Source organism: Vanessa cardui, chromosome Z (assembly GCF_905220365.1).
Source record: "Vanessa cardui chromosome Z, ilVanCard2.1, whole genome shotgun sequence".
Classification (NCBI taxonomy): domain Eukaryota; kingdom Metazoa; phylum Arthropoda; class Insecta; order Lepidoptera; family Nymphalidae; genus Vanessa; species Vanessa cardui.
In genome coordinates, this window is record NC_061154.1 from 5,527,343 (window position 1) to 5,551,219 (window position 23,877).

Below are 23,877 nucleotides of genomic sequence, written 5' to 3' on the forward strand. Positions count from 1 at the left end.
CTCAATGGAACTTAATTAACAAATTAATGTTGTTTACAAAAGTAAGAAATTGGTGTTACATTTAAAAAATAAAACATGAATTATACAATAGCTCTCAGACGGATCCCTAGCCGATAAACTATTATCTCTCACTGAATTTTCCAATTTCATTGGTATTCCAATTTTCCCGTCGTTGACAAAACTATTTTTTACTTTAATTATTATTTAATATAGTTGTATATATATATACCTAAATCTGGTCAGTCATTTTTATATGAAGCGCTTCCCTACAAACATCTTAAGAGAGATTTAAATCCTGGTGCGCCCTTTTATTTATCTAACATAGACAGCTGACAGCCTTTTCTCGACTAACCACCGTTGAGCTATTTATATGTATATTGACAGCTATACCTTGACAATTTGTATTTTACTGATATTTTTCTAGTAAATTTGTACTTAATTACAGAAAATGGAGATAAAGACCGAGGCGGACGACGTTGATGAGGGCGTTTCCACGACGGAAACCCGCGTCGTTCCGCGCTGGAGCTCACCTCGTATCCGCAAGAAACTGCGGTCGGCCTCTTCCTTCAACCGGGGAGGTTAATTCATCTCGTAGAATTGGCTGCTTCATAACATTTGAATAGAACAATAATATTTATTTACATCTGTTCGAGAGTCATGTCAATTAGGATTACACTTCTGAGGACTTATTCTACTCTACTTCACAATTTCTAAACTCTGTTAATTTGACCACAAATATGCTATCTCCTTCTAACACTTATATTTAGAAAGAGAAGTAAATATTTTAGTCAAATAAAATTTAGTACAAGTAAACAATATTAATATTAAAATCATCACACTTATATATAATATACTTTTATTTATGATTTATGGACGACGACGTTGATTCAAATCATATTTATCTAGTCAAAAACTACCAAATATAATATGTATGTCTCTTAATGTTTTATAATAATGATCTACAAATACTATATTAAGATAAATGAATATGTTAATGTATGTTTAACGTTAATATATTCAATATCATATTTTAATTGACAACTAACGTATTTAAATACAAGCTGTTTTAGTTAATACTAAGAACTTAATTAAATTAAACCTACACCATAAGAACATTTTTTAATATATGTTAGAAATACTTTAGATCTGTCTGTTTAAATCTCTACTTTAGATAGTAATGTATAATTATGAATAAGAATAATTTATAACATATAAATTAAGTTTATATTATATATTAATGTTTATTTCATTTGATAAATTATTCACGTAGTCATTTTATAGTATTAGTAGGACTTTTTTTATTTATGTCAGAAACGTCTTATAAAAATATATTGTTACTCGGTTATATGAAGTGACTTTAAATACGGTTCATTTTCCTGTGTCATTTTGAAAACGAAATAGTATGAAATTAGTATATCCAAACATTTTTTTATTCTATACGGTTTTGAACTTTATTTAGTTCGTTCGCTGAAGGTTTAGGACAAGGACGATTCCTCATCGGCATCATTCGCCTCAGTCCAAGAAAATATTTCAAGTGCTTAAGAATATTCGCCAGCGATCAAATTAGTTATTCTTACACTATCGATCGAGGCGATCATATTCAGCACGATAATATTGATTGGACAACCTTATTAATTTAAGAAAACAACGAAGTTGGTGTCACAACTTACTTTAAAATAGAAAGAATTGCGTACGTAATGATCACTTCCTACTCACTTAGATATCGAATCGTTAGTATTATTCTGTTAAAAGAAACTCGAAAGTCACCTTAAAGCACACTGAATATAGTCAGATATTAAAATTTCACGAGTGATAAGCGAAGTGATTTTTACAGAATCTACTGAACTGTTACAGTACAGGCGAATGTTCCCGGCGGGAATGTAAAAAGAATTAAATTATAATATCACTTGTAATACTACTAGATAAATCCTACAACTTTTATAATAATGTACAAATAAAACTACCATATAAAGAAAATCCTTCTACATTACTAAGATTAATTGTTGAAGGAAAGTAAGGAAATATTTGATATTTAAGGAGGTTTTCGAATGTACGATGGCTTAATATATTAGTATATAAAGATAAAGGCATATCTGTTTATGTCTTTTCAAACACGAAAGTATTTTTGGAGTGAACGATTTAAAATATATATATACATATTTATATAATACGAGCTACGATGTATACACGTAACTGTGAGCTCGTTTGTCCAGATTTTTAAGTAGAGGGCATTATTATAAAGTATAAATCATATTTATTGATTAATATAGTATATTTATGGGGAATAAAAATTACCGAATTACAAATTTAAATGTTAAACTTAGAAACTATAAAGTTTTGTTAAGTTTATTCAAAAAATATATATAAGCGTAATCGTTTTAATAAAATTAAAATGTATACGTTTGTGATAGAATAATGTCCATGCTATTATACTTGACGGAAAAGTCTTGACCCAAAGTCGAAACAGCTGTAAGCATTATAACTTGCATTACTTTTTTAAGGATTCGTTCATCCAATGAAAAATACGAATACTTTAGCATAACTTCTTATTTCGTCTGTTCTACGATGTGGAACAATTGATATAACAAAACCTATTCTATTTTCAAATTTAAAAGAAATCAAACAACTGAAAATCAATAAACGCCTTCTATGCCGGAAACTATTTAAAAAAAGGAATATCATAGTTCAAAATAAAACAAAACGAGAGCGAAAATGATCAAAACACCCCCAAACGTGCGTTCGACTCGCGTTTGTTATTTTTAAAAATATTACGTTGAATATTTATTTGTATTTGAATTTTAAATTAGTCGTAAGTATTAAATTATATTCCCTAATTAAAAAATCGGTGTTAAAGTACAAGTAAGTTTTATAGGTAAGTGTATTTACTAGATCGATCTATGTACTTGTTCTCTATAAGTTATGCAAACCTCTTAATATTATTTTCATCATCTCTGTAATTTCCAAAAAGGCGATGAGATACAGGAAACAAAATAATCTGTAAGCTCTTTTATAATTGGATACTATTATGAAAACTACTATAATTTACATTATAAACCTTACAGACCAGAAGGATAATATAAAATGTTTGCATGTATTTGGCTGGAATTTCATATTTACTACATTACTGGTATTATACATACCTTTACAAAATTGTTGTGTAATAAAGGGGAAGGTGGAAAATTTTACAGCATAAAGTTCAATATTATTTTAATCGATGACTTACTTCTATTAATAATATTTTTAACATAAACTTACTATTAATAATATTATGTATACCAAAATGATTTTATGTCCATATATTAAATAAAGATTGGTGTTAACATGTTTTTTAATTCAATCCTTTCCACAGATTGTCAAACACCATGACGAAATTAAACTTATTCAATTTTGAACTATATATGCATATACGTAAGGTTGCAAATTTTTCTTTGGGTACGTTTAACATACTTTGTCAGAAGAGTAATTGAATTAATTGAGTATTGAAATTCTATTTTATAATAAAAAATGCATGTCAAGGATTCTAACCGTTGAACGTGTGAGTTGAATTTGATAGCGTGTGAAAACCAAATTGTAGCTGTATAAAAATTAAAGATAGCATTTTACATTCGTCACGTTTTTGTAGTATTTTAAAAACACATGTTTGTGGACTTATTTATTTATCTTGTTCTGCTTATAACAATACAAAGCAACTTTTGAGGACAGATCTTTTAACTCACGAGGACAAGGCCTTTTCAAGTTAAATGATTATCGTACTTCATTATAATTGAGTAATAAAATTGTTTGGTGGGCGACAATGAGATAAGAATAATATAACATAGTAAATATGATTAATTGTAAGATTACCTTTTTTTAAGTTTTTCGTAGTTTATTGTAAAGGAACGCGTCTTCGTGTTTAAAAAGATAGTTCACATAATCTCTTACTATTTAACGAAGTTTTGGCTGTCTTATTTCCAAAAATACATATATCTAAAGACATGATGAATGTGTTCTATACAAAATTCCTTAAATTCCACACACAAAATCAGTAGGTACCTCTACTCGTCTGACAAATTGTTCTATGCGCGCCCAAAGAATGTATCGAATCACACTGATACTATGAATGGAAACTTAAACACAATGACGAAGTAATTAACAATTTAAATGATAAATAAGATTTAAAATAATAAAAAAGGTATTTTATAAATAAATACTAAAACCTAAATGCTGATTTCGTTGTCTTGATCGTGACGTTGAAAAAAAGATCATTTAATATTCTATGACCGGCCACAGACTTCCCCATTATTGAAAGAGTTGAGATCGTTTCAAGTGCCCATACGTATTAGCTAAACTATGTCGTTATAAGAACCTAGAATATTCTTCGATAAAAGAATACTTGAATTTTCATTGACCGAAACTAAAACAATAAAAAATTAGGCGTGTTTAAATAAAAAAGGCCTTTACCCATTGTGCTAACAAAAATTAAACCTAGGTATTATTTACCTTTTCATTTTCATAAGATTTTTTAAATGAGAGTACCACTCGAATCAATCAATACTTTATACGGCAAAATTTCATCTCACATATGCACTTTTCCTCATAAAGTTTTTCTATACTGGCAAATGTAAAATGCAAAAAAATTAAACACTTATTATCACGGGCCCTTACCCAGATTACTTATCCTGAGCCACCCTAGCACGTAGACTGGATTATCCATTTTGAAGTGTCACTTGGTGCCCATAGCTGAAGTTTCTTGGCAAAAGTTAGGGGATATTGTCTTAAAATTCATTGTTAACTAGTATTGTGGAATAGAGTATTGAAAACACTGGGGTACCTGGGTTCATATTTTAAGCGCGTAGAAGATTTACAGAAATAAGTTGAAATCACACAGAAACCGTTACTTTTCTGATGTAAAATATATTATATATCGTAATGCCATATACTAACAAAAGTGTTATTATTGTGTACGTATTTATTATTTCTTGAATAATATCATATTATCGATAAAAAAAACTCTTAACCCAGTTAGACTAGACATACATAAGCAATGCATGTCGTACCTACAACATTGTATATATGTTGTACGACAACGAAAGACTGATGTGGGCAGAAGGTATTTTCCATTTCATATACATTTTTTTAATTTCATAGTCGGAATCGTAATGAAGTTTACAATTTTAAGCCTCGTCATATACTTTACTATTTACATTGGTTATGTGATTTCCCAATAGAGTCTTTGTTTTCAGTTCTTCTTTTTCCATCTATTGACTAATATCAAGTTTTACGACAACTTTTTTCATGGTTTTTTCAAGTGCTTACGTTATCAATACCGTAATGTTTGAAAGCGAAAGTTGTCAATGTTTTTTACCTCATGACATAACATGAGGTACTGCAAAATGAACTTATCCAAAACTTCAAAGAAGAACGTTACAGATTCCACTGAATGTGGAAGGCTTGAATTTCGGTTCACTTTGGGAGAAGATTACTATTGGGTGATAAGGATGGTTTGTATTTTATTTCTATCTTTAAATGATAACATAAAATATTTTTAAGAACTCATTTCTATTGTTGATTAGTAACAAATAGTTTTCAGTTCATTTTCATGTCCATATAGTTGAAGAACTATGAAGAAAGTAAAAATTATAGACTTACTTGAATTAAAAAAATATGCTTTATAGACATGTAGATCATTTTAATACCTAAAATTGCTAAATGCATGAATGCTACACTTTTTTATAAATTATATTTATTTCTGCCTTTATATGTTATTTAAAATTAGAGTCAACATTGGTTTCGTTATTTTTAATTTTGGTTCCGTTTACGTAACCGTAAAAAATATATGTACTTTTATCTTATATTTGGTAAAAAATCATATTCATCGAAATGTCCTTCACAAATAAAAAATATCTAAAATATTGAAACTTTCTCTTATTGGTGACACATTATTATAATCTTTCGGCTAAATTAGCTCCCGTTCCGAGCTGCTGACTGCGCATGCGTGTGATAAACATTCGACCAAAGAAATTATCATCAAGTGGGTATTGTCCTCATATATAATAATAGGAGAAATTTAACACCATTGTTCCCCTTCCCGTCGAAACACATTATATATTAAATGAAACATTTATTTTATATTTCAAACCGATGCCGTTACTGAAGTTAAAAAGTTACCATGTTTAATGCCACAGTCGTTTTGTTTCTCATTTTGTTGAATTTTTGTGAACCCATTGACCAGAGCAATTCAGCAATCAAATCTATAACTGGTCAGGGTCTGTTCAACGGAATATCTTTTCCAAAATGGAAGAGAAATGTTGGATTTAAGAATAGTCTTCGGGAGCAAATAACAAACGAAGCACACTTCTGGCCACCGCCACAAAAACAAAATCGTTGTGAGTATATTATCTATACTAATATTATAAGTGTGCTCTTTCACGGTAAAATCGATAAATAGAATCTGATGCAATTAGGAATGAAGCACGAAGGAACTCCAAGACAGGAAATGAGCTATTTCTTGTACTAAGACTGCTGGCGTAAAAAAGTTCTGCATAAAAATAATCATAACAAATCGTCTACCTAGTGTTAATATTGATTGCTTTGCCTCTTTTTTGTAATTAAATTTAACAAGCGATACAATTGTATTCTTTAAAAAGTTACGTAACTAAACTAAGAAGGAATATATATCATATATTTGCAATAAATAAATTGTCAAATCGTTGAGAAATCGTAATAATATACATTTCATATCCTACTCGTGTTGCGAACATATGTTATACGTAGGATTCAACCTTGCCTCTGTAGATAAGGGATCGAATACAGCTTCGCGAGGAAGCTACGCAAAAGCGATTTAAATAGCGAACAAACTATCATTCACCATAAAATATTTTTTAGTTCTTTTTTCTCAAAACTTCCTAAGATTTTATGAATATGCTATTAATATTACAAATATAATATTATAAGTACAAAATAATTTTACATTGATACAATAGCACCATATGAGCTATTTTTATTTTAATTAGACGATATTTATATTACTTGGTGGTAGGGCTTTGTGCAAGCTCGTCTGGGTAGGTATCACCCACTCATCAGTTATTCTACCGCCAAATGACAGTACTCAGTATTGTTGTGTTTCGGTTTGAAGGGTGAGTGAGCCAGTGTAACTACAGGCTCAAGGGACATAACATATTAGTTCCCAAGGTTGGAGGCACATTGACGATGTAAGGAATAGTTAATATTTCTTACAGCGTCATTGTCTATGGGTGATGGTGACCACTTACTATCAGGTGGCCCATATGCTCGTCCGCCAACCTATAATATAAAAAAAAATATGAAACTGAAAACCATCTCGTAAGAAGTCAATCAGTAACTAAGTGTCATAGCTATGATTCGCTCATCTTATTCACTCGAGTGTGTTCGATGCTAACATCGTTGGATGTTTATGGGAAATATCGCGCGCAGTAGGCTTTACTTCCTTTCGTATAAATATAATATTAAAGCGAAATACAAGGTATTTGTTACGAGAATATCAGTTCATATATATTTTACCTAGAACCTAGTACATAAAGAATATTTCTCTTTCATTTAATAACAAATCCTGATAATATTACACTTTTAAGACCTTTCTTCTTTAGGACAAGAAGGAGCTGATACTCCATACTGTTTCAATGTGGGTCGGTGGACGGAATTTCATCAAACATGTCCATTGTGCATGTTTCATTAAATTTTATATGTATGAATTATAAGCGCAAATTTAGCCAATAGGATATTTGACAATGCGAAAAATAAATTGGGAATTATAGTAATCAGTGTATGTTATAAGTTTAAAAATTGTTATTTACTAACGAAAGTTGAAAATAGTACTTAATTTTACCACAGATTAAAATACAGGAAAGTGACGTCACCGACCCCATTGCAGCGCCATATTTTCAAAGTAGCGTTTTTGCGCGCTATTTAAATATGATATTTTTCGGCAAATATGTACTAGAAATAAAAAAATCAACTATTACTGGGTTCATTAAATTCTACTAAATAATATAAAATGGATTTTAAAAACCAGTCAAATTGCTTATTCACTATCATTTTAGCTACTGAGATATTACGGCTCAACAGATTTTTATAAAAAACCTCAAATACTTTTAATTTTCTACTAATATGCCTGCATATTTATTACCAAGATTCATTAAAATCTAAGATTCATTTAATATCAGGACGACCGATCTTTCGCGATTGATGTACCTTTAAACCTGTCGACAACCCATAGTCTAATGGTGTGTAGGTCAAATACTGAGTCTCAGGTTTAAGTGTGAATCTGCAATCTATAAGTTTCTAGCGTATGAGGATTACGTATATTTGGTACAACAAATTTCTTACACAAATATTTTCTGAAAAAAATATCATTTATTTCAATGAAAACTTAAACAGCTATTCATAATATATGAAGTATACCCAAGTAGATATAGTCATAAATAGCACAGAATATAAGTATAATTACACAAAACGACCTTAAAGTAAACTTAAACGACTAATAAAAGGATAACTTGTAAATCGTCATCTTTCTTACAACACAAAATATAGTACCATATGTTTAATATTATGAACAATTGTAAGCATAAATCTCAATTCGCCAATTCGAAAGCAACCTTTAACAAGTTGTTACAATTATTATACTTGATGACATAACAATAGAGCATATTTATTGTTTCGGAAATAACGGCAGTATTTTGTAAAACAGCCATTTCCTTTCACGGATATATTATTTAAACATTTTTTCCTTTTAATACTAAAGAAGGATTTATAAATTTTTATCCAAATGGTTTTTCAGTATGCGTATTTTGTAATTTAATTTGTCTCAATGTTAGTATATTGTTACCGGGCTAGTACAAGCTATGTTTTAGAATTAAATGGGGTGCGAGATTGTGCAAATAAATTATTTTTGTCTTTAATATACTCATGTGTCTCTTGTCTGGCTCCCAGTCCCTGTTCTGTTCAAAGCTACTTGCTTTTTGATCAGAAATATTTAATGAAATGGCAACTATCTTTCTCTGAAAAAATGATTCTAAATATTAATGAACCAACTATAAAAAATATTCCGTTGCGTCTCTTGGAAAACTATTATTTTGACGTTTCTCAATTCGTTAAGATCTATTCTTTATCAATGAGTTTAAATTTTTTTTTCGATTTCGCTTATTTCATTTATTCCAAATAAATAAACTACTTTTTTCACACTCCTCAGAAATAAAAGTAATATAATAATTCCAAGCGATCTGGCCATCCAGATACGTACAGTTTACTCGTATACATTTTAAAGTTCTTACAAAACTCCCTAGTAAACGAGCATTTAGGTGAAGGTTCTGACCACATTGTACATTGATATAATAAGATTATAAAATACACATGCCATATAAATATCCTTTATCAATAGGGACATAACAAGTAAACAAACCTTACCTCCTACATTTTCCACAGTTTTAGTACAGCATTTTTTACTTTCAGTCTTATCACTGTTCACCGTGGTTACGTTTCCCAATGGAGCCTGCACGGGGTCATCGGGGGATAATGGCACATGTATGACAGCTCGCGAGTGCTCTTCGCGAGGTGGTTCCGCTAATGGATACTGTGCTAATGGCTTCGGACTGTGCTGTATCTGTGAGTTTTTGAGAAGTTCCTTTCTCGCTTTGTACTGATAATAGATACTAACAAAAAAATATTCTAGTTGGAAACTCGTTTGAAGTAAGTACTTAGTAGAGTCCATTAATCATGCAATTTTGTAATAAGACTCAATGAATGTCTTAGAATGATAAATGAGTATAATTACGCAAGTCATACTAATACTCGTACATCATTATTGAAGAAAAGGAAACTTAAATACCGTAGAATCAAAAAGTTTTTTGAAGTAACTACATATCAATGTAGATTTATATATTCCCTGGTGATAGTTTAATATTTACTTTAAAAAGTATCAAACACACTTAATATTTAATCAGTATTACTTGGCCTTATATCTTAGTCAAGTAATAATTAATTTTGTGTAAAGTATCTACCTAGTACCTGAAAGTACCTGAAAAAATGCGAACGAAAGTTTTTTTTGGCTATTCAGCAGAGATAAGGGAATGATATTCCTCGCTCTAGTTGATCTCTTACCATCGTTAACGAAGAAAAAAACACATAAAATATTCTTAGAAAATTTTCTTTACCTTTAATAACGCAGTGTTTTATAACTGCTAAAGATTTGTCTCGAGTCTAGGTTTTTTTTATTTAAAAATGGAATAATTTCGTTCGAAATGCATTATTCCACTTTCATTGAATATAAACGAGATTTATTTGAAATACAACATAAGATTAAAGATTAAAAAAAATAAAACAAATTTATTTTTACATTCGTCATAATATTTTGACGAATACGTGAACTAAAAAAGCTTAGGATACAAATGACTTCCACAATAGTGCACGAGATGAAGCCACTACGATACGTCACTAGGAACTACGCATACAGTTAAGTACTGTAGATGCTATGTAAACAGATTTCAAGGGATAGAATAAATATTAATATTATAATATAAAAATATCATCCTCATTCCTCCTTATTCCAATTTACTTGCGGTCGGCGCAGCTTGTCTTTTTCCATACTTCCCTAACTGACGTCATATCACAAGTAACATTCTTTCCAGCCATATCATCTTTCACACAATCTATCCATCATTTCTTTGATCGTCTCCTTCCTCTATATCATATAATACAAACTTATATCAAGTGGAACATATTATATAATAGTATATTTGACATTTATAGTATTTATACGATGTATGTTTCAGTTATGACGTCATGCGACAGCAGTACTTCGGAAAACGGCACGTACTTCGTTAACTCGGGCTTTCCCTCGCCCTACGATTCCACCGGTTCATGCGAATTAACTGTTATCAAATCGCATCCCGATGTTTGTCAAATAAGGTATATTGAATTTAATTAAAACACGATATATAACGAGAATAACAAATAAGTGATTTCTTAATTTACATAAAACACGAAACAAGGAATTTAATTAATTTAAAATATATTTAATATTAATCTTATTATGCTATGTTTTTGACTTTAATGTATTTTTTATGTTAAATATGCAAATGAAGAAACTCACCTAATGGAAACTAAGTAAGTTATTAATATAAATGTACATTTTCAAACCGCTATTGTTACGATTAGTTTTATGCCCAAACGTTGTCCGGAAGAGATCGTTTTTAAGCTATACCGTCTTTGTACATCTTCCCTGGCTTTCGTTATTACTGTAGCTTTATAGCGTGGTCATCATCATATCATACTCCTGCCCTAATCCTAATTTTATTTGGGGTCGGTGTAGCTTGTATTTTTCTTTATTAGTTCTATGTGTGACGTCACACACGGAACGTCACATAAGGAACATTCCTTCCAGCTATATCGTCATTCTTTATGATGGGTTTGGACGAAAATAACAACAGATTTAATTGGTATACTGATATTTATTTGTAATCCACTAAGCACGGTACAACAGTTGACACAAGGTACATGTCACCGTAAGATTACAAACATTGTTAGATTCTAATCTATCATATATATAGTTAGACTTTTTATAATTTAACTGAAATTTAGTTCAATAGATTATAATCTCGAAAAGTAATGCGTTAAATTATAAGGTTACGGTTCACAATCCTTACACACATACAGATTTTTCACAGTTTACAATCTCGCGAGACAGATTATAATGTAACGGTATTTACAATTTTACGTTGAGATATATAATACGACCGAAAAGAATGAAAGTAACGCGCTATAAGCAGTGGCTCCAACTAGTCAGCTATTACCACAACTACAACAATTTAATTTATTTTATTTAGTTTGTATAGGTGCTACCCTTATCCTGGTCCTGGATAGCTTAAGTTCAATGTCTATCTTCATTTTAGTAGTAACGCGATAACATACAGGCATAAAGACTTAAGAAATTCAGATATGCTTAAATTTGATGCGTTATGATTATATAAGTATGCACTTCATAGCTTCTGTCAACATTTCGACGTTCATTGGTCTGGAACTGAGCGAACTTCTTGTCACGTTCTGGAACAAGTTGTATGATTATCTTCACTGTGTTGAGTAAGTTTGTTCTCGCTACTTGAACGACTGTCTGTCGAATTGACATTTATGTGCCGTGTTTACGTTGGGTGTTTATAGGTTTAGGCGTACACACTGAAATTGCCGTCAATAATATTTATCTATTTCTTACTTGAAAACTATTGCAGAGGTTTACGTTTTTTGTGATAACATTTTATTAACAATTTTTTAGATCCTAACCAATTTTCTATGTGCAGCTATCGTCCAATAATCACTCAGACAGAAATCTTGTTACGCTATTAATATACATAAGAATGTGTATCTATTTCCTAATAACTTCCACCTGCTACGAAGTGGTCATAACTAATTCATACTTAATTATAGTTACGTTACCATCCGACTATGGAGACACAAAGTTTATTCACCAGCCACATACTGAGTAGGTTTTTTCTTCCAAGTTTTACCCCTCAAAGGGTTCCTTCAAATTATTTTTCTTTCTACTAACATCCATCTACTTACACACCTACAGTACTTTTAATATGACATACTAAACATTACTTGTTCATATATGATGCCTTTCAGCTTCTCTAACCATTTCAAGCTTGAGCTTCGAATATTCTTGTGAACCTCTATCGATAAATAATATTCAAATCAAATTAAATCTTAATAAACTTTATTCGAGTAGGCTTTTACAAGCACCTTTGAATCGTTATTTTACAATTAAGTGAAGCTACCACCGGTTCGGAAATTTGATTCTACCGAGAAGAACCAGCAAGAAACTCAGTAGTCACTCTTTTTTTCTTTTTTAACCATTTAAAAAGTACAAAGTCATGTTAGTTAATTACAATTATTTAAATTAGTATATCCTGCTTAGAAGTGTATTGTTTCGAAAAGGTTGGACTTCGATCGCTTTACAATCGCTGGACCGGAGAAACTGAACAACGTTTGTAACCAAGACCAGTTCATTGTGTCGGGAGGTAATCCTATACCGACGATTTGCGGCTTCAACCAGGGCAGTCATAGTTGAGTATAAACAAAATAAGATATTATAAAATTAACATTATGATTTAAAAATGTATCAGCATTGGAGTATCCTACTAATGTTATAAATGCGAAATTTGTGAGGATGGATGTATGTTTTTTTTATGGTATAGGTTGGCGGACGAGCATACGGGCCACCTGATGATAAGTGGTCACCATCACCTATAGACAATGATACTGTAAGAAATATTAACTATTCCTTACATCGTCAATGTGCCACCAACCTTGGGAACTAAGATGTTATGCCCCTTGTGCCTGTAGTTACACTGGCTTACTCACCCTTCAAACCGAAACACAACAATACTGAGTACTGTCATTTGACGGTATAATAACCGATGAGCGGATGGTATCTCCCCAGACGGGCATACACAAAGCCCTACCACCAAGGATGGAAGGTTTGTTTGTTACTCTTTTATGAAAAAAGATTCGAATGAAATTTTATAGTAATATAGGTTATGCATCTAAATAACACATAGACTGCAATTTATAATGATTTTATGAAATTTGGTTGTAACATAATGATACATATAAAGTAGCCGTGTGAAGCCAGGGCGGGTCGCTAGTTATATGATACATTACCTGTACTAAAAGAAACTATTATAACATTATAGATAATATTATATATATAACCTAATATTTACTCATAGCAATTACTGGAGGTGTATTTTTAATAAATCCAAAATTGTAAATAAAAATACATTAAATAATACTTATTAAAGAAAAATTGGTTTAAGCGATACCTTTATGTATTCGATAACTTCATTATTATTATGTTCTATGATTTTTTTTCTGAATATATATATTTTTTTAGTGTACATAGACGCAGGAATAGGATCCACGAATCCTGTTAAATTAACTTTTGTCACCAGCGGCAACTCGTTCGAAAGAATATGGAAAGTGCGAGTTACACAGATACCTTGCAGTACTATTTATAAAGGTGAATATGTTTTTTTAAACTTGCATAAGGATCATCATCAAATTATATGAGTGAATTAACGTGATGAATTTTCTCGCTAATGAACCAAATAAGTGTCAAAATTGCAAAATATAAAACTACGCCTTGTCTTATCCGAAAGAAAAATTACGAAAAATTACGAAATAAGTAGACACGTAAATAAAAGTTTGTCGTAATATAAATTATAATTATTCTATTGTGGTTAATTATTAATCAGAGCTCCCTAAGCGCATATTCACGTATGTATTATTATTCTATATTATTATTAGGTATACGTATTCTTTACGTATCTTTGAAGAAGTACTTTCTACTTTTATTTTGTTTTCCTAACATTACTATAGTCGAAGAAAACATATTAATCGTTTGTGATGGTTATATTAGAACGCCCGCACCAATTTTAACTGTATTTTGGTTTGATTAGAAATGAACCCAAAGCACTTACTAGTACAAGGAACATAAGTTAAAAGTACATAATTTGTGTATGTTTGTGTAAAAAGTATAAGTTATCTAAATATGTGCACGTCAATTTGCTTACTTTTCCATTTTAATTATTAGAAGTGCATCCACGCATCCGTTGCTCTATAATACGATGAGTCAGAAATCCGGATTTAGAATTCGATCCTTGAGCTCCGTTATATGCTGTGACATAAGTCTGCAAAATTCGAAACCCAATCATTCAACTTGAATAAGATCTGTTGAGGTTACTCTTGTATTTTATCTCTTAATGTTGTTTTTTTTTTTTTTTTTATTCAATATCAATCATGATTACAGTTTAAAATGTATGAATTAATATGTTACTTGTGTAATTTTATATTGCTGTAAATTAATTATATATTTTGTATTTCAGCTGACGAGGGTTGCTTACAATACTACACTGGTGTTTCCGGTCAGCTAAAATCGTTTAACTATGAACCATTATCTGGACTGCAGCTCAGCAATCAGGACTACGGAATATGTGTCAGAATGGAAAGGAACTTCTGTGGTATCCAGTACACAGCTTGCCCTGATCCAGGTAACCAATACACATACTTGAATGTGTGTTTGGATATTTAGGTGTTTCGTTTTATATGATATATGCAGTTAATTCGGCAAATAATAATCTTGGTAACTAAGATATCCCTTATATGCATACTAATACTTGCTCACGCACACTTAAAACGGAGTACAACAATACTAAGTATTGTTACTTGGTGGAAGAACATACGATGAGTGGAGGGCCAGGGCTTCATACATATAGGTACATATAGGTATTTAATATAAAAGTACTTACTAATTAATTTTCGTAAGTCTACACTCGATTCAAAGAGATATCTCATACATTAAATGAATCGGTGTAATCGAAAAATCGAATCTTTAACACTACGCAATAAATAAATAAAAAATTTAACAAAAAGAAAAACCGACTTCAAACAAAATACAATTTTAAAACAAATGAATATGCACTAAAAAGTAATAAAAAATGAGTTATTCACCTATTTATGGCGCACATACACAATGCAAATTTAAGACTTATATCGTTTTCATATATATACTATCATCAGAACTGGACTAAATTAAAATGGGAACACTAGCTTTCAAACAAACTACCCGTAAAAAGTTATGAGGTTACCTCATAATTGGGTGGACCGATTTTGATAATTTTTTATGAACATAAAAAAACAAATACAGACGAATTGATGACCTCCTCCTTTTTGAAGTCGGTTGAAAAATATGGACCTTTAAGTCGTATTTCTCATTATTTCAACCAATTAAAACCTATAGAGAACTTCTTTTTGACCTATCATAAGTTTTGGTAAAAAGCAATACCTTGCAGCAGAACTATAAGAAAAATCCAAAAACCGGTAAATCTTTCAGCATTGTCTGTTGATACGGAACCTTCGGTGTACAAATCCAACTTGCGCTTACCCTTTTTATTTTGGTAAGACACCATATATTACAACAACGTGATATTAATTAAATATCTTAATTAAAATTTTCAACCCAACTCCTGATTCATGTAATCTGCTTTATATTCGTTCTAAGCACGTTATTTGTTCCCAGTGGTTTCGTCATTCTCGTTAATATTAAGAGTTCAGTCGACTGCACTTACATTTCGTGATATACGAGAAATTCCATTTAAACATTTTACAGCAAGAATTTGGGACAGGTAACAAACACACGTTTCATTTCCATGTACGAAAGCTGAAATCAATTTGTGTTAGGTCTTAGTTGGGTTTTAGTTACATAAAGCTTGTTGACCAGTTACATATTACATTTTAGAGCAGAAAGAAAGGAAGCAACTATCAAACTCAACTCAAACTCAAACTCAAATATCTTTATTCAACATAGAAGCATTACACTTTCTTATTGATGGTCAATTGAAACACTACCACCGGTTCGGAAAGAAAATACCCTGACCTGAGAAGAACCGGCGAAAGAAACTCAGCGGGTTTTTTTTTTTTTGTTTGTCTTATGTATTATGTAAATAAACAATTTAATATGAGATGAAATAGCCAGGAGGCGATCGTATCATTCCCAAGGTGTGCTATCGATCATAAACTCATTAATTGTATAATAACCTTTTACACACAAGCGTTCCTTAATATTTTTTTTAAATTTGGCAACAGAGGCATTTTGAACGCTTTCTGGGATCCTGTTGTAAAACCGTATACATTGCCCCACAAAGGAGTTACTGACTCTACGCAGTCGAGTAACAGGAGTAACAAGTTTGTGTTTGTTCCTTGTACCAATGTTATGAGTATCACATTTTCTCATGAAATCATTAATATTTTTTCGTACATACATAACATTAGAGAATATATATTGAGAAGCAACAGTCAATATCTTGATTTCTTTAAATTTATTCCTTAACGATTCTTTAGCTCCTAGGTTGTAGATTGCGCGAATAGCCCTCTTCTGTAGCACAAATATGGTATGGATAGCGGCTGCATTGCCCCACAGCACAATACCGTATGACATTATACTATGAAAGTAGCTGAAATATACTAAGCGAGCCGTATCAACATCGGTACATAATCTAATTTTTTTGACCGCGAATGCCGCAGAACTCAGTCTACTCGCCAATCCGTCAATATGAGGGCCCCATTGCAACTTGGCATCAACAGTAAGGCCAAGAAACTCAGCAGAATCAATTGGATCCATCGATTCCCCATTGATGAGTACATCGGCTTTTACATTTTGTACATTTGGCGTACTAAATTTCACAATTTTAGTTTTATTATTATTTAGTTTAAGATTATTTACGCTAAACCAATGTACTATATCAGCTATAGCATTGTTTACGTCGTCGTACTGTACCTGTTTTCTATTAATTTTAAAAACTAAGGAGGTGTCATCAGCAAACAATACTATATCATGTTTGTTCCCAACAAGAAAGGGCAAGTCATTTATATATGTGAGAAACAGAAAAGGTCCAAGAATTGATCCCTGAGGGACCCCCATACCAACTGAGACCCCAGGAGACCTTTTTCCTTTAACGTCAACCCTCTGAATTCTATTGTTAAGATAGGAAGTCAGAAGGTCGAGCGCACATTCTCTAATTCCATAGTGATAAAGTTTCCTGACCAGAGTCTCATGTTGAACACAATCAAAAGCTTTGGATAAGTCACAGAAAATCCCTAAGGCATCCCGTGACTCTTCCCAGGCTTCATAGATATTCTTAATAAGCTCGATACCAGCGTCTGTAGTCGAGCGACCCCTCGTGAAGCCAAATTGTTTACTATGAAGCAGATTATGTTTGTTAAAGTGTTCTAATAATTGATTTAGAATTATTTTCTCAAATATTTTGCTCAGGGTAGGTAGAATTGAAATTGGCCTATAGTTGTTGGGGTCTGAAGAACTACCAGATTTAAATATTGGAATGACTTTACTATGTTTCATCAGGTCAGGAAATATACCACGTTGGACACAACTATTGAATATTAAAGCAAGATAAGGTGCAATCACATCAATAATCGAATTTATCACCTTTAGAGAAATACCCCATAAATCAGCCGTTTTCTTGATGTCTAATGACTTAAAGGCGCGTATTATGTCGTTGGGGTTTACAAGGGTAAAATTAAAGTTAGAATTGCAAGCTCTTACATTTTCTTTCATCAATGACTCGGCAACATCAGGAGAAGAAATAAGTAACTTAGTTGTGAAAACTGGTATGTCAGCAAAAAATTTTTCAAAAACTGTAGCAACTTCCTTTTGACTATTTACTACTTTACTATTATAATTCAGGCTCAATTCGGAGTTGCAACTGCCAACTCTACCAGTTTCACAATTAATAATTTTCCAGGTCATTTTTATCTTGTCATGTGCATTCTTAATTTTATTTTTTATAGTTAAAGATTTTGCCAAAAAGCACACTTTTTTAAATAATTTTGAATAGTCACTTACATAATTGGCAAAAGTGGCACTATGATTGTATGTCCTTTCATTTTAAAGCTCATACATTCGTTGCCTACTTTTATGAATTCCAATAGTCGCCCAATCATTGAATTTTAAAAAGTTTTTTGTATTAACTGTTTTAGAAGTGAATATGGATTTAAAATTGTTTCTAATTAATTTGAATAAATTGTTATACAAGACATTGGGATTGTCACTAAAAGATAGGTGAGGGAGATTAGCCATAATATTACTTCTAAACTTCTCAATACGACTTGTGGTCAAAGGAACAAACATTATCTTTTTAGAAGTACTTACTTTTTTAACATGAAAATTAAATAACGCTTGTTGTCCACAATGATCTGAACTTAAGTTATTAATAATAATTTTGTATCAAAAATTTAAATCGAAATTAGTATTACACGTTCTCTTACTTGTCATAAATAAATGTCATATCTTGATAATATAACATACTTTAGTTCAAAATTTGATTTAATATTTTATATAGGTTAGTCTAGTTTATTGTTGTTTACACGTATAAAAATTTATCACCTCAAATGTCACTATTAAATATTATTTGTGAGTGTTTAGTGATAAGGCGATGGTGTAACTTTAACAATAAATAAATAAGCCTGATATCAACCTACCTGCATGTTCTGTGCTATTTCACTTTGTTTGGGATATTTTTTATCCAAGCTCTTTTGAAATTTACCATTCGAATGTATTTTAAAGTAGTGTCAACTGACTGATGAAGTTGTTTATAATCTGAGTACAATCACTTAAAGTCTTGAAAGAAATCACAAAATAATACACACGAAAACAAAATGAAAGAAAAGCATTTATCCTTTCAACATTCAAAGAGTACTTAATTAATGTTCTTCGTTGCATAAATATACGTTGAAATTATCACAAATTCACGAAAAAGAGAATTCTTGAAGGCATGAAAAAACCACAAAACAGAATGAACACGTAAACACTAAAAGCTCGCCCGCGGGCACTTAAATCAAAAGCCCAGTCTCCATTGCTCCATTGTTTGTCGTTCTTCAATCGCAAGCATAACTTTACCATTGTTATGTTTCAGCTCGAGTTTATCTTTCTCAAACTGTTTCAACTTTCATCAGCTTAGCGAAACGTTGATTTTTTAACATGGAAATACTAGGTTACGTAGCATTTTTAACGGTCAATGATCCAATGTAACTAACAGCACATGGGACATAATATTTAAACTCCATAAGTTGGTAGCTACGCATTACATTAGGAATGGTTAATGTTCCTTACAGCACAAGTGTATAAGCAGTGGTGACCACTACCCTCAGGTAGCCCATTTGCTAGTCCACTTACCTATATAATGAAAAAATGTCATGCAAGTGGCGCTGTTAATTCTAATTCGTATCCATAGATAATGCACACGTAATTGATTCTTATTTCATTATATAAAATAAAGTTGCTTATCACAGTCTGTCTGTGTGCATACACAGGGCCAGACAGACTTTTAGATCTTTAAAATTACAAAACGGATTTTAATGTCTACTCTTTAATAAATAGAGTGATTCAAGAGGACCGTTTATATTTATAATACATGGACAATATAGAAGAAAAACTCTGATAATTTTAGTAGTTTATAATCTGATGTTGCAAATGAACACATTTTTCAGCGCTTACATTGCAAGTGCTGGCTGGCCCTACGAGCTAGATCAAAATAAAGTATTACCATATCGTAAGCCTTAAAAAGGTCTACAAAAATGTTAAACTGTATTTCCAATTCAAATATTTTCTTCGTGCGAGTTTCAATAAACTCGCTGCTTTGTAACTGCAAAGGTTACCAATCTAAAAATAGTTACAGCATAGTAAGCAGTAGACTACGTCTCTGCTAGAACTCAATCTACATTGCATTAACGTGTCAGAGGCAGTTCCCGATTAATAAGTAAATGTCGGCCAACTGAAGTGTGATGACGAATTTATCGGTTCTTTAGAGATTTTAATGTGACTTCTTTAATTCATGAAGGCTTTTTCATTAAAGTAAATAGATTGAAGAATATTCTAAATTTAAATAATTATGTTTCAAATGGAAAAAGCGTTCCATAATTTAAACGGCATACTGTATAATTTTGTAATACTTAATCGTTATAAATAATTATTATTTAGCGGTTTTAAGGTTCCATAATACGCCCCTTCTTCAATATATCAAATTACTGATGACAGTAACAGATATTTTTTTTTTATAATTATAATTACATTATAAGCATTTAGTATATTTGAAATATTTACGGAAACTTTCTTGCTGTGGTAAATAAATATGGCGTTAAAAATTAAAGGAACTCTGTAAATCCTTTTCAACACCAAAAAGTTATTGAATCAGTGATGCTTAAACCCTAATTGATTCTTACATTTCAGTAAACAATCGTTCCCGTTCATTCACTCTCAGTGGAAACAGCAACAACCCCGTGAATGCAATGATTGGATCGGGAGCTGGACCAAATAATTGCGCAAATGATTGGCTGTTGGTACCATGTGCTGCCAACGTTGGTCGCATACAACCCGCACAAGCTTTGTGTACCGATAGAATATGCGGAGGCACGTTTTCAGCGGACCTTTCTATGCAGTCTTCATCCGTGCTGAGTAAGAACATTTACTTGTTTTATTAATATTATAATTCCAAAAAATGAATATCAATTTATCTTTATGTCCTAAGCGATTTATTCGTTTGTCACCAATGTGAAAAATAGATCCAAAAGATTCTTAGCTCAAACAAAAACAACTGATATTATGACTTATTAAAGTTATTCATTTCGGAATATTTACCATGTTTTTTGTTCGAATGTCTTGTTAACGAGACTGAAGTTTGCGCGTAGATGTTGATAATGTTAGAAGTGTCCATATCGGACTACCTCCTTTCTCGTACGTTTGCTCCGTAAACACCGGTCACCACTACTATTGTCACTTTGTAACTGGTGACAATGGTAGGGGTTCGTAGATAATGTCGAAATATCGAGCCCCACTGAACAAAAATAAAAAACACGGTAAATATCCCGAAATGAATAACTTTAATAATAATAACCATAAAATTTAAAATCTGATATTATGACGTTTGTCTTTCAATATGAATATTCACGTCTGAAACTGTTTATTATAGGTAGTTTGTTGTAAAGAGGTTGAATATTTAATTTATGTCATTAGACAGACGTGCCTACTTTGAACTCAATTTATACTTCCCTTTGACCACGGTCTATGTTAACCCTTTGGGAGTAATATGTTTTACAATAATTAAAGGCGCAGTTATTTTATGTAGCTCATTGTATTCCCAGCGGTGACGTCACTAATGTTTAATATTCATTAATGTCGAAATTGTTCACGTTTTAATCACATTACGTCTGACTTAATAACTTTGTGACTTCAGTATGTTTTATTATATGTTTTCTTTCTATCATCACTTGAATCAGAAACGACATAAAAAAGAAAAGCTTGAAAACTAACTTCACGCTGTATATAATTTCATATTCAAATAACAACCAATTTTTTTTTTATTTTAAAACTATAAAAACAATAATCGGGGTCAGCATTCTTATAGCTAACTTATAGTATTGTTTCCTAGGATAAAATAATTTTGCGTCCTGAGTCATATATAGTTTGACACAGGATGATTGCTTCAGTTTGAAAATTTTATTATAGAAGTATTTGCATATGACACTGAATTTTGAGCACGAGGTAGACTTTGTGCGATATGATTACGGTCTTGTTTAAGTGTGTCTGGTTAGTCAGATTTTCCAATCGTCCTTTTATTATTGTACTGAGACACATCACATTTAACTATTCTATTTCAGTTTAAGGGTTAGACTGTTTATAGCGCCCCAGAATGGATGTATGGGGTTTAATAAAAGATTTACCTTATGGACACAACACCGATGTCTCGACAATATTAGCCTTGATGACTAACTTGAACATTTCCAAAAATATCAGTCGAAATGATATAGAAACACAATAAATATACCCGATACGATATCGAAACTATAAATTTATAACTAAACGGCAACTAAAGACAGGTTTTCAGCACTGAAAATGACAACTAACTATTTAAATAACGCAATACTAGCCTATGTGAATGTAAAACATACTTATTTTAAATGATTTTTATTCTACGTGATGACATAAACCATTTCTGTTTCGGTTTTCAATACGAATTCAAAGATCAATAACACATGGGTCTACCGTTCTGCTCTCTTGCACATTTGAAAATATGACTCCGATAGCTCAACTCAGAATTTCTCAAAACAAGTAAAAAATGTTTTACAACAGATTCCTCGTTAAGAACTAAATAAATCTCAAGTGAAAAATTCGATAAATAATTCATGAACGTTAATGAAAAATTTCGTAATAACTAAAACTTATTTAATATTCTATTTTTTTTCAGGTACAGTAAAACCTTTTCGCCTCTGGTTTCACACCGACAACGTAGAATCGCCTATTGACGTCGACAATAGAGGATTTTGTTTGAACTACGTACAACAACCGTGTACAAATAACGTTTTGTGATTATAGTAAAATTTTTAATAAAATTCGAATTGAATTGCAGTTATTTTTATTTTAATGCTACGAATAAATCGTGATGTCTATCTTTAAATAATAGATGAAATGACTTAACAGAGGTGAAAGTAAAACGAAATACCTATAAAAAAAAATTGATTTACTTTTGAAACTACATATCATATACAAATACACTATCATCTACAAATAATACAAAATCATACAAGCTGTAAATAAAATACGAAGTACTAAATATATTAATTAGAAAATAATAAGAATGTATTTGCAATAGAATTCTGAATATTTTGTAAATATCCTCTATATTTCAAATCAAATCAATAATTATTTATTTCCAAAAATTTGTGATGAACAAAAATTTCATCATTGCGATACTTCAGAAATGTACTGAAACATAGTGTTTTTTGCCATTAAACTGACGAGATATTGTACATGTCTTAACAAATAACATTACTTTGTTATTAATTAAGTATAACTTAAACAAAAACTTTATAAAACTGCCACTTTAAAAAGCTATTATCTGTCACATTTATTTTTAAATAGAAGTTTTTTTATTCGCATACTGCGTAAAGCGGTTTTATTGATATTCATGTCACATTAAGTAAGTCAAAAGATAATAATGGAAGGAAATAATGAGACAGAAAGAATAAAAAATGCGTCTATAGTGGCTCACTGTTGTGAACCATACACCTTTACACCTCTTGCACAGTTGGGTTTAATATATTCCATTTATTCTTTCAAATATTATATTTCATTAATAACTTCAAAGAATACCTTTGTTTTCTATGTATAAACTTTGTGAGCATGTAAGTTTTAATTAGAGTGGAAATGCAGCGTTAGTTTTAAAGGCATTATTAAAATAATTAGTACAAGTTTCATGAGCAAACCAAAGTATAGAAAATTTTATATGATTTCCCTATACA

The 23,877-nt window shown here is 31.1% G+C and overlaps 2 protein-coding genes across 2 annotated transcripts in view; both read left to right on the top strand.

Moving 5' to 3' along the window:
• The window catches only part of LOC124543143 (transient receptor potential cation channel subfamily A member 1), a 76,138-nt gene extending 75,003 nt beyond the window's left edge, over positions 1-1,135 (top strand). The window contains exon 22 of the mRNA XM_047121213.1: positions 446-1,135. Coding sequence (XP_046977169.1) covers positions 446-583 — 138 coding nt within the window. The 3' untranslated portion in view covers positions 584-1,135. The remainder of the gene's footprint in view (positions 1-445) is intronic.
• Positions 1,136-5,372: 4,237 nt separating this feature from the next.
• LOC124543400 lies at positions 5,373-22,945 on the top strand. The gene is made up of 9 exons (XM_047121617.1): positions 5,373-5,480; positions 6,212-6,365; positions 9,466-9,618; positions 10,785-10,920; positions 12,943-13,070; positions 13,901-14,026; positions 14,892-15,056; positions 20,810-21,034; positions 22,824-22,945. The coding sequence occupies exons 1-9, from the start codon at positions 5,373-5,375 to the stop codon at positions 22,943-22,945; spliced, it is 1,317 nt and encodes a 438-aa protein (XP_046977573.1).
• The last annotated feature ends 932 nt before the right edge of the window (positions 22,946-23,877 follow it).

Coding starts and splice junctions, on each gene's coding strand:
- LOC124543400 (XM_047121617.1), top strand. CDS start 5,373: ATGAACTTATCCAAAACTTCAAAGAAGAACGTTACAGATTCCACTGAA. Junction 10,921..12,942: donor CCCGATGTTTGTCAAATAAG/GTATATTGAATT, acceptor TGTTTCGAAAAG/GTTGGACTTCGATCGCTTTA. Junction 15,057..20,809: donor CACAGCTTGCCCTGATCCAG/GTAACCAATACA, acceptor CTTACATTTCAG/TAAACAATCGTTCCCGTTCA.